The 12,437-nt window shown below is 44.2% G+C and overlaps 1 protein-coding gene across 2 annotated transcripts in view; it reads left to right on the forward strand.

The window, feature by feature from the left end:
• The window catches only part of LOC137379982 (cullin-associated NEDD8-dissociated protein 1-like), a 46,721-nt gene extending 35,294 nt beyond the window's left edge, over positions 1 to 11,427 (forward strand). For both annotated transcript variants that reach the window (XM_068051437.1, XM_068051438.1), the window contains exons 13-15: positions 385 to 549; positions 851 to 958; positions 8,365 to 11,427. In XM_068051437.1, coding sequence (XP_067907538.1) covers positions 385 to 549; positions 851 to 958; positions 8,365 to 8,592 — 501 coding nt within the window. In that variant the 3' untranslated portion in view covers positions 8,593 to 11,427. The remainder of the gene's footprint in view (positions 1 to 384; positions 550 to 850; positions 959 to 8,364) is intronic.
• The last annotated feature ends 1,010 nt before the right edge of the window (positions 11,428 to 12,437 follow it).

Genomic DNA, 12,437 nt, shown 5'->3' on the forward strand with positions numbered 1-12,437 from the left:
CTTCCCTCGGGGGTCCCCAGGAAATCCCTGGGCAGTGTGGAGAAAGGCATAATGTGTCTCTGCTACTATATCCTCAGCTCTGTGCCTTGGAATTATACACCTCACTAATGCAAAAGAGAGAAAAATCAGCCCAATAGTTGTGTGGCATTTTTCCATTTTTGGGACTGTAGTCATCTAATTCTGTATTTAAAAAAAAAAAGATTTTAACTTCCAAACAACTAATTTTAGCAGGAATAATGAACCATGAATTCTGGGTTGTTTACAGCTCATTTATTGGCACTCCTCACACTATGATTTACACAACACACCTTGTCAATCCTTCTAATATGTGTGTTTTGTGTAATTTCCTTGGGTTTTCTGACTAAGACCTCCATTTCTTTCCAGGTAGAAATGGGACCTTTCAAACACACGGTAGATGATGGGCTTGATATTAGGAAAGCTGCTTTTGAATGCATGTACACCTTACTGGACAGCTGCCTCGACAGGCTGGACATCTTTGAGTTTCTCAACCATGTGGAAGACGGGTTAAAGGATCATTATGACATCAAGGTAAATGAGCTTACCAGAGGGGTGCTCCTATACAGGTGTATGCTCTGACATGAGTAAGTTGTTCAAAATGAACTGACTGAGCCTGAGAAAAACTCGTGCAAGAAAAAGGAGATGCAAGTCCCTTTAGGCAGTGCTGTGTTCATACTTGGTTACCAGATGCACAAGGACACTTGTCTAACCTGACTTTCAGATGTTGATCTGACTCTGGTAAGCCATCTCTTAGCCCCGCCCAACCCAGTAAATGTCAGTTTTACTTTCTAGTTCCTTCTAAAATGACTATACCTTTCATGCTGTCTTGCAGATGCTGACTTTTATCATGTTAGCGCGATTGTCAACCGTTAGCCCCAGTGCAGTGCTTCAGAGGTTAGACAGGCTGGTGGAGCCCCTGCGAGCAACCTGTACCACTAAGGTGAGTTTTTTTTTTATTTGTTCATGGGGTGTGAGCATTGCTGCAAGGCCAGCATTTGTTGCCCATCCCTAATTGCCCTTGAGAAGGTGATGAGCTGCCTCCTTGAACCGTTGCAGTCCGTGTGGTACACCCACAGTGCTGTTTGGGGGGCGGGGGGAAGTTCTAGGTGACCCAGTGACCGTGAAGGAATGACAATTATAGTTCCAAGTCGGGTTGGTGTGTGGCTTGGAGGGGTACTTGCAGGTGGTGGTGTTCCCAAGTGTCTGCTGCCCTTGACCACCTAGGTAGTAGAGGTTGTGGGCTTGGAAGGTGCTCTTGAAGGAGGCTTGGCAAATTGCTGCAATGCATCTTGTAGATGGTACACATTGCTGCCACTGTGATGGATAAGTGCCCATCAAGTGGGCTGCTTTGTCCTAGATGGTACAGAGCTTCTTGGGTGTTATTGGAGCTTCACTCATCCAGGCAAGTGGGGAGTATTCCATCTCACTCCTGACTTGTGCCTTGTAGATAGTGGACTGGCTTTGGGGAGTCAGGAGATGAGTTACTCACCACAGAATTCCCAGTTTCTGACCACCTCTTGTCAGCACAGTATATATGTGGCTAGTCCAGTTAAATTTTTGGTCAATGATAACTCCCAGGATGTTGATGCTGGGCTTTTCAGCGAAGGTTCTTGTATGTTTGGTTTGTATAGCTAGGAGAGATTACTGAGTCTTTGGCAAGATTTAATAATTCGTTTATTACATAAAGAATTACATACAACTTCACTTAAGCATGTCTAACTCCTCTGATGCCATGCTGCTGCTGCTTTTCAAGTCTCTCACATGTGATCTCTTACATCATCATAGTGGGAGGTGTCTCACACACTGTCCCAGACATGAACCCTTTCAAACCCGTATACTACAGCGGTTCAGTGTTAAGGGGAGATGGTTAGATTCTCTCATGTTGGAGATGGTCATTGCCCGGCAACTTGTGTGGTGCAAATGTTATATGCAGCTTAACAGCCTAAGCCTGAATGTTGTCAAGGTGTTGCTGCAGATGGGCACGGACTACTTCAGTGTCTTAGGAGTTGTGAATGGTACAGTACACTGTGCAATTATCAGCGAACCTTCATAGAAACATAGCAAAATAGGAGCAGGAGTAGGCCATTCGGCCCTTTGGGCCTGCTCCGCCATTCAAAAAAGAAGGCTGATGGTCTAATTCAGTACCCTGTTCCTGCTTTCTCCCCATATCCTTTGATCCCTTTGACATTAAGAAATATATCTATCTCATTCTTGAATATATTTAATGACTTGGGCTCCACTGCTTTCTGCGGTAGAGAATTGCACAGGTTCACCACCCTCTGTGATGAAATTTCTCCTCATCTCGGTTCTAAATGGCATACCCCGTATCCTGAGACTGTGACCCCTGGTTCTAAACTCCCCAGCCATTGGGAACATCCTCCCTGCATCTACCCTGTCTAGTCCTGTTAGAATTTAGGGCAGCGCAGTGATTAGCACCGCAGCCTCACAGTTCCAGGGACCCCCGGGTTCAATTGTGGGTACTGCCTGTGCGGAGTTTGCAAGTTCTCCCTGTGACCGCGTGGATTTTCGCTGGGTGCTCCGGTTTCCTCCCACCACCAAAGACTTGCAGGTGATAGGTAAATTGGCCATTGTAAATTGCCCCTAGTGTAGATAGGTGGTAGGGAATATGGGATTACTCCAGGGTTAGTATAAATGGGTGGTTCTTGGTCGGCACAGACTCGGTGGGCCGAAGGGCCTGTTTCAGTGCTGTATCTCTAAATAAATAAAAATAAATAAATAATTTTATAGGTTTCTATGAGATCCCTTCTCATTCTTCTAAACTCTAGTGAATATAGGCCTAGTCAACCCAGTCTCTCCTCATATGTTAATCCTGCCATCCCAGGAATCAGCCTAGTAAATCTTCTTTGCACTCCCTCCATGGCAAGAACATCCTTCCTCAGATAAGGAGGCCAAAACTGCACACACTACTCCAGATGTGGTCTCACCAAGGCCTTGTATAACTGCAGTAAGACATCCTTGTTCCTGTACTCAAATCCTCTTGCAATTAAGGCCAACATACCATTCGCCTTCCTAACTGCTTGCCTTTCTGTTTTTACAACCAAAGTTGATAACCTCACATTTATGCACGTTATACTGAATCTGCCATGCATTTGCCCACTCACCCAACTTGTCCAAATCACATTGGAGTCGCTTTGCATCCTCCTCACAGCTCACTTTCCTCCCCAGCTTTGTGTCGTCTGCAAACTTGACCCAAGTCATTAATATATATTGTCAATAGCTGGGGTCCAAGCACTGATCCCTGCGGTACCCCACTAGTCACTGCCTGCCACCCGGAAAAAGACCCGTTTATTCCTACTCTCTGTTTCCTGTCTGTCAACCAATTCTCAATCCATGCCAGTATATTACGCCCAATCCTGTGTGCTTTAATTTTGCACACAAACCTCTTTTGTGGGACCTTATCAAAAGCCTTCTGAAAATCCAAATACACCACATCCATTGGTTCTCCCTTATCTATTCTACTAGTTACATCCTCAAAAAACTCCAGTAGATTTGTTAAGCATGATTTCCCTTTCGTAAACCCATGCTGACTTTGCCCAATCCTGTTTATGCTTTCCAGGTGTTTTGCTATCACATCCTTTACAATAGACTCTCGCATTGTCCCCACTACTGATGTAAGGCTAACTGGTCTGTTCCCTGTTCTTTTTTTTTGGGAGCAGTTTAGAATTCAAAGGAGGACAAGGATGATGATTAAGTGGGGGGAAAATAGAGTATGAGAGTAAACTGCGGGGAACATAAAAACTGACTGTAAAAGCTTTTATAAATATGTGAAGACAAATGACAATCATCCTCTTTGTCCTTCTTTGCTGAATTCCAAACTGCTCCCAAAAAAAGCAGGGAACAGACCAGTTAGTCTTACATCAATAGTGAGGAAAATGCTAAGTCTATTATAAACATAGAAAGCAGGAGCAGGCCATTCAGCCCTTCGAGCCTGCATTGCCATTCAGTACGATCATGGCTGATCTTCCAAACTCAGTACCCCGTTCCCACTTTCTCCCCATATCCCTTGATTCCTTTAGCCCTAAGAACTATATCTAATTCTTTCTTGAATATATTTAATGATTTTGCCTCAACTGCTTTCTGTGGTAGAGAATTTCACAGGTTCACCATTCTCTGGGTGAAGAAATCCCTCCTCATCTCAGTTCTAAATGGCTTACCCCTTATCCTTAGATTGTGACCCCTGGTCCTGGACTCCCCAGCCATCGGGAACATCCTTCCTGCATTTAGTTTGTCCAGTCCTGTTGTAATTTTGTAGGTTTCTATGAGATCCCCTCTCATTCTTCTAAACTCTAGAGAATACAAGCCTAAAATGTAAAATAAAGGATGTGATAGCAGAACACCTGCAAAGCATAAACGGGATTGGGCAAAGTCAGCATGGCTTTACGAAAGGGAAATTCCCTGTTTTTTCTCTCCCTTTTTTAAATAGTGGGTTACATTTGCCACCATCCAATCTGTAGGAACTGCTCCAGAGACTGTAGAATTTTGGAAGATGACCATCAATGCATCCACTATTTCCAGGGCCACTTCCTTTAGTACTCTGGGATGTAGATTATCAGGCCCTGGCGATTTGTCAGCCTTTAACCCCATTAATTTCCCTAGCACTTTTTTTTAACTAATACTGATTTCCTTCAGTTCCTCCCTCTCATTAGACCCTTGGATCCCTAACATTTCTGGGAGGTTATTTGTGTCCTCCTTTGTGAAGACAGAACCAAAGTATGTGTTTAATTGTTCTGCCATTTCTTTGTTCCCCATTATAATTTCCCCTGTTTCCGTCTGTAAGGGACCTACATTTGTCTTCACTAATCTTTTTCTCTTCACCTATTTATAGAAGCTTTTATAGTCAGTTTTTATGTTCCCCGCAGGTTTACTCTTATACTCTATTTTCCCCCACTTAATCAACACCTTTGTCCTCCTTTGCTGAATTCTAAACTGCTCCCAATCTTCAGACTTGCTGCTTTTTCTGGCAATTTTATATGCCTCCTCTTTGGATCTAATACTATCCCTAATTTCTTTTGTAAGCCATGGTTGAGCCAACTTTCCAGTTTTATTTTTGCGCCAGACAGGAATGAATAATTGTTGTAATTCATGCACACGTTCCTTAAATATTATCCATTGCCTATCCACAGTCAGCCCTTTTAGTAAAGTTCCCCAATCTACCATAGCCAATTCGCGCCTCATGCCTTCGTTTATATCTATTTGCCTGTTAATTCATCTACCTTATTGTGAATGCTCCACGTATTAAGACACGATGCCTTTAGACTTGTCTTTTTAACCTTGTTAGTCATCTTAGCTTTATTTTGCACTATGGCCCCATTTGCTTCTTGCCCTTGTTTTCTCTGCCTTCCACTTTTGCTTCTTACCTTTCTGTCTTTATTTTCTATCCTCTGTCTCCCTGCTCAGATTCCCATCCCCCTGCCATTCTAGTTTAGACCCTCCCTGACAGCACTAGCATACACCGCCCCCCACCACCCTGGGAGGAAATTGGTCCCGGTCCTGCCCAGATGCGACCCCGTCCAGCTTCCCCAGAACCGGTCCCAATGTCCCAGGAATCTGAATCCCTCCCCGCTACATCATTTCTCCAGCCACATATTCATCTTATATATCCTGCTATTTCTGCTCTCGCTAGCATGTGGCAAGGGTAGTAATCTTGAGATTACTTTTTGAGGTCCTACTTGTAAATTTACATCCTGACTCCCTATATTCAGCTTGTAGGACCTCATCCCTCTTTTTTTAACCCATGTCGTTGGTACCGATATGTACCATAACTGGCTGCTCGCCCTCCTCCCTCAGAATGCCCTGAAGCCACTCTGACATCCTTGACCCTAGCACCAGGGAGGCAACATACCATACTGGAGTCTCTTTTGTGGCTGCAGAAATGCCTGTCTGTTCCCCTTATGATTGAATCCCCTATCGTTATAGCCTTGCCACTCTTCTTCCTTCCCTCCTGTGCAGTAGAGCCCCACCCATGATGCCATGAACTTGGCTCTTGCTGCTTTCCCCTGAACCATCTCCCCCAACAATATCCAAAGCGGTATATCTGTTGGAGAGGGGGATGGCCACAGGGGACTCCTGCTCTACCTGCCTTCCTCTACTTAGTCTGGTGGTCACCCATTCCCTTTCTGCCTTTGCAGCATTTACTTGCGGTGTGACCACCTCGCTAAATGTGCTATCCAGGACGATCTCAGAATCGCGGATGCTCCAGAGTGAATCCACCTGCAGCTCCAGCTCCGTAATACGGGTAGCCAATAGCTGCAGATGGATGCACTTCCTGGACACGTCCTCGGGGACACTGGAAGCGTCCCTGTTTTCCCACATTGCGCAGGAGGAGCATATCATAGGTGCGAGCTTTCCTGCCATGACTTACCTTTAGATTACTGAGTTACTCCCTTTAATTAAAAAATACTAATTACGCTAGGGGCCTTGTTCTACTCCAAACACTACCCACTACAATCTAAAGTCCTTACCTTTACTTTTGAATCGACTGCAGTAGTATAAATAGTAGAAAAACTCACCTAAACATACTTACCAATCAGCTGCTTCCCTACGCCCACGTCACTTTTTGAATCCTGACGTCACTTGGAATTCTGCCGGTCTCTGGGTCCTTCTCCGGCTCTTTTGTGGCTGCTGCTGCCGGTCTCTAGGTCCTCCCCTCTCTCGCTCTTTTATGGCCCACTTTTGACCCTGTGTTGGAGGAAAGGGCATTGATGTAGCAGCTAGAGATGGTTGGGTCGAGGACACCACTCTGAGGAACTCTGGCTGTGCTGCCCTCTTGACACTTCCCCCTACCTCTCCATGGACCATCGCCCCACCATCGTCATTGTTTCCCAAACCATCACTAACCTCATCTCGTCTGGAGGTCTCCTCTGCACCCCACCCACCCCACCAACTCGACACAGATATCCTCCAACCTCATAGTCCCCCAACCCTGCACAGCCTGCTTCTCCCTCATTCCCTGGATCCACAGACAGAACTGCCCTGGTGGACCCGGCGCTTCAGCCTGTTCTTGTCCCATGATACTGATTTCTTCCAATCTTTTTTTTTTTTCTCCCCTTGACAAGTCCCTTCCCAACTGCATCTGTGTCTGTTAGATACCCATCACCATTTTAAGTTTCCTGGCTCTAACCATCTCCTTTTCACCATGGATGTCCAATTCTGCTATTACTCCATCCCTCACCAGGATGGTCTAGGGGCCCCTACACTTTTCTTTTTTTTAATTTTTTGCCTTTTGTTTTAGAGATACAGCACTGAAACAGGCCCTTCGGCCCACCGAGTCTGTGCCGACCATCAACCACCCATTTATACTAGTCCTACATTAATCCCATGTTCCTACCTTCCCTTAATTTCTCTACCACCTACCTATACTAGGGGCAATTTATAATGGCCAATTTACCTATCAACCTGCAAGTCTTTGGCTGAGAGGGGAAACTAGAGCACCCGGCGAAAACCCACTTCTTTCTTGAACGGAGGCCCAACCGTTCCCATCCACCACCATCCTCGTCCACCTGGCTGAATTTGTTCTTACTTTGAACAGCTTCTGCTTTGTCTCTGCTCACTTCTTCCAAATAAATAAAAAGTTACTGCTGTGGAACCTGTATGGGTTCTAACTATTGCCATGAGATACATGGGACATTACATGGTTTTATTGTGATTTTCTAAATTACTTCCTTAATAATGGATTCCAGCATTTTCCCAATGAGAGATGTTGAACTAACTGGCCTATAGTTTCCTGCTTTCTGTCTCTCTCCTTTCTTGAATAGAGGTGTTACATTTGAGGTTTTCCAATCTGCTGGGACCTTTCTAGTCTAGGGAATTTTGGAAGAGTACAACCAATACATCCACTATCTCTTTAGCCACTTCTTTTAAGACCCTAGGATGCAGGCCATTGGGTCCAGGGGGCTTGTCAGCCTTTAGTCCCATAAGTTTGTCTAGTAATTTTTCTCTTGTAATAGTTTTACATTCCTCCTTTTGGTCCCCTGATTTTCTACTATTGGGATGCTTTGTGTCTTCTACTTTGAAGACTGATACAAAATACTTGTTCAAAGTCTCTGCCATTTCCTTGCCTCCCATTATTAATTCCCCAGTCTTGTCCTCTGAGGGACCAATGTTTACTTTAGCTACTCTCTCCCTTTTTTATAGATGTGTAGAAGTTCTTACTGTCTTTTATTTTAATTCTGGCGCTATTCCAATTTCATAGTCATTCATGGTAGGGTAGGACAGGATCTTGCTTTGACCCCTGGCTGTTTGCATTTCTGCACATTGCTGTGGCCCAGGTGCACTGGGACCTACTGGAGAGGGAAAGGTATAATGCTGTTTTGCCTTCTGTTGCAGGTAAAGGCCAACTCGGTGAAGCAGGAATTTGAGAAGCAGGACGAGCTGAAACGCTCGGCGATGAGGGCGGTAGCAGCTCTACTCACTATCCCAGAGGCCGAGAAGAGCGCGCTGATGGCAGAGTTCCAGTCGCAGATCCGCTCCAACCCTGAGATGGCAGCCATTTTTGAAAGCATTCAGAAGGACAACACATCGGCGACTAGTACAGAAACAATGGACCTCAGCTAAAAAAAAGTAAACCAAAAGGATCTGAACAAGATGCTTTGGCTTCATAACTAACTCCTGTGTGAAATATTATTTATATCTTGCCATTTGTTTTTTTTTCTGTTTCAGCCTCTCATCAGTGCTCTGGCTGGTATTATGGGCAGTCTGTGTTGTCTTTGCATGACTTTAGTTTCTGGATGTTAGTGTTCACAGTACGATCCAGCTAGTGTCCCCTGGCCCAGCACCCAGCTAGTGTTGGGGATCTCGGGGGATAACTGATCGTACTCGGACTCACTCCACCAATTGGGAAAGAAGGGCAAACTGGGCTGTGGGAGGGAAAGAGGTTGAAGGGTCCTGCATGGCATCACTGAAATGACCATGAGATACAAAATAAAGTCTCAAGTTGGAGATGTGTCTGTGGACCTACTCTCCTCGTTTCCTTAACCAAAGAAGAATTTAAAATTTGGTGGTACTTCTCAACTACCCCATTTTACTTGTGTGTCCCAAAACTAAATGGCAGAGACACAGCAGTGGGTTTATTGGTTCCGCTGTAAGATTGCGTGCTCGCCCCAAGTACTGACCTGAATTTTACAATTTCAGTGATCGTCTGGCTGATTCAGTGCATGACCTCTAGTACACATGGTACAACCTGGGAGGTTCCTCCACCAAGTGAGAATGCTGGGCTCTTGGGAACAAATGATGTTACAATTGGACTGTTCTCTATTAGGAAGGAAAAACTGACTGTAGGAAGAGAGGTAGTTTTATGAGTGAGGAAATAGTGCAAAGGGTGGATAACTTAATAAACAATACTTTTGGGTGACAGTGACCAGACTAATACAGACCCTTGGTGTGTCCTGTATTAGTGTTGCGTGTCTTGGCACAGTAACAGTAACCCATGTAAATTATGCAACCTAACCATTGTTCTGTATGGATGAACCATTTTTTTGTCATGTAGGCTGAGCAATCCTGGGTGCTTTCAAGCAGCTTGTGATGTGACCTGTAGCTGTGAGCACTGCTGTCTTGCAGTTATGTATCTTCCTGGGGTATTAGTGCAAGATTTATTGAGCTTTACATTTGACCTAGCCAAGATTGGGAAGTAGCCATGTGGGGAGTAGTCCAGTTGTGGATCCTAACCCTATGCATCATTGTTGGTACACAGCATCCTGCACTGTCCTCTGGCTCCACTGTAAAATACAGATCTACAAATCTCAGTTTCTCAGACTTGGCTATTTACAGTTGTTATAAGGTGTCTGGGCCATTTATAACCACACATGCTCCTCCAGTCATGACGGTATAATTGAGGAATGGACAAGGCAGATTTTTCCAATCCTGCTCACACTCCTTATCCCAGAGAATGATTTTCTTGCTGTGAAGTATATTCATCCACTAAAATCCAAAAGAAGTGACAAGTAAATTGAAGAGAGCAGCCAGTTGGGACTTGATCCTCTAGGTGGTGGCTTGGGAGGCATAGTGCGTTCCATTGAGCAGTGCTCGCTGGACTTCCCCCTCCTCCCAGTTCATCCCTGATCAGTATGAGGTGTTAAGCTTGTAAGCCAAGTGCTTTTTCAACTCTCAACAATGAAATTCTTTTGGTGGTGAACCTTGGACTGTGACAGACTGTGCTTATAGCTGTTGGGTGACTGTTTCTATCGTTAGATTCTACCATTGAAAAACATTTTCAAAGCATTTCTGTTTTACTGTGCGAGAGCAGTTCATTAGGAATGAAAATGGTGAATTGCTGATGCAAGCAAGTCACCCCCGCCCCCTTCTATAAATCAAATTGTACTGAACTGAGCTCAGTGCCAACTAAAGCAAGTGCATATTCTAATCCTTTGCTCCATGGCACTGTTAATTTGTCTAATGCTAAATGTCACGTGATACAAGACCTTGCTCTACGTTCAATCTTTTAAGAAATAAAATCAGTGAATTGGTTGGAAGAGAAGTCCATTCACTACAGTGCACTGTTAAACCTGGGATCCTGAAGTGAAGCAGCCTACGTGGAATCCCAGTGTCAATTTTCAGGTATTCATCAGTATTAGATTTCAGGAGCTTTTAAACAAATTGGGAGAGCTTGGGTGCAGTGCTATTGATCAACCCTAGATGTCTCCAGCACAGCTTATAAATATATTACCCATCAGTTACTAAATGTGCTGCTGGTATCTGTCTCTAGACTAATGCTGTCACATGTACAGAATTGTACTGGCAGACTGCTTAACATCAGGTCTGTTCGATCTTTCAGTTGTGCCCAGTTGGAATGTCTGCCCATCAAGCACTGGGCCAGATGGAGTGCTGCTAAATAAGTCTTGTATCTTGGATCTATAAGCTTAAAAATGTAAGATGACTTGAACAGTTTGCAAGCTATAAATGTGATGTTTTTTGAACCTGATCAGCTAAATGCACTGGAAAATTGCCACGGAAATCAATATAGTGACTAGTTTGCAACTTTCCAGTTTTTTTAAAGTCAAAGGCAATTAATTGTCAACATGGAGTGTTGTATTAAAAGTTCATGAAAATTTTTGAAGCAAGTGGTATTATAAAAATAAAGGTTGAAGCACAGGGTTGTTTGTGTGGGCTGTTGCCATGTGTCTTGTTAGAGGTGTGGGACATCTCCTGCATTAGTGAATGTGTCTGCGCCACAACCTTGTGCAGCAATCTGTTTGATAGATTGCTTCTCAAGTGGTTGAACCTTACCTTGAACTGCTTTGGTTATTCCTTAAAAGATAAGTGACTTGCATCATAGACTTCCCTGTAACCCCTGCCTCGCACCTTCTCCACAGCCAAATGACTGGAGACCAGAAATCTCTCCCCTTTTTGTGCAGCTGGTTTCACTGCCTCGCAGCTCTCCAGGCAACATCGTTCCTCTGAGAAAAGTGGTCCAGAAAAACTTACACACTGCTTCTCTCACCTTCATCTACTGATCCTGTATCCTACCACCTCACTGCCCATCAGTGTAGCAGTATTTATTTTCAGCTGATCTCAAAGGTGAACTAGGTCCCCTTGATACCAACTTCACTCCCACCTCGTCCATCTGTGAAGGTTTAGAGATATGTTCCATCATGGGCATTTGTCATTTTCCCTTCTATAAGGCCATTGCCATCTTGCTTATTCATTCAGACAGGAGTGTGGTATGGTTTGTGGATATGGTCATATAACTGCTTTGCTGTTCATTTCTCCTCTTCCTTGATGGAAGTGGCCTGGTACTGAAGTTGAAAACTAACCTTGATAACTGTATAACAAAATGTTCATACAGTAAAGTACCATTTAAAAAAAAAAAAAATCTAGTCTTGCTTCCCTGATGGCCCAATAGTGTAACACTGAGCCATAGTTCTGAGGATCTATTCAATCCCAGAGTGATTGCTACTGTGAGGAAAGGACAGCATGAATGATAAGTTTAAACAATAACATGCTGCATGTAAACCTCCAAGAGTCTGTTTGAAAACCAATGAGTTGGAGGAAGGGTACAAGTGTAATTAGGGACTGCATAGGTAGCTTGTGAAAAACTTTGTTTCAGAGTTGTGCAAGTTTTCAGACAGGGCCATTTTTAACACTACTGATTTCTTGAAAAAGTAATGTTCCACAGTCCAGTTACATAGCCCAACTCGAGATTCCTACCAGAACACCCTGCAACCAAGATATGGAACCCATTGGCTGTGGAGGGGGGAAGGCTGCAATGCTTCAGATGGACTTTTCCACAACACCACCAATGCAAAGACATCACTAACCATTCTCTTTTCAAGCAACTTTTTTTCTTCCACACTTTTAATAAAAGCAAGATCATGTTCTGTGAAAGGACTTCCATCCATCATGCAGGAATGGGTTAATGCTACCTAGGCCATATTACATGTAGCCTCTAGGTTCCAAACACCTGG

This window comes from Heterodontus francisci, chromosome 19 (assembly GCF_036365525.1).
Source record: "Heterodontus francisci isolate sHetFra1 chromosome 19, sHetFra1.hap1, whole genome shotgun sequence".
Lineage (NCBI taxonomy): Eukaryota > Metazoa > Chordata > Chondrichthyes > Heterodontiformes > Heterodontidae > Heterodontus > Heterodontus francisci.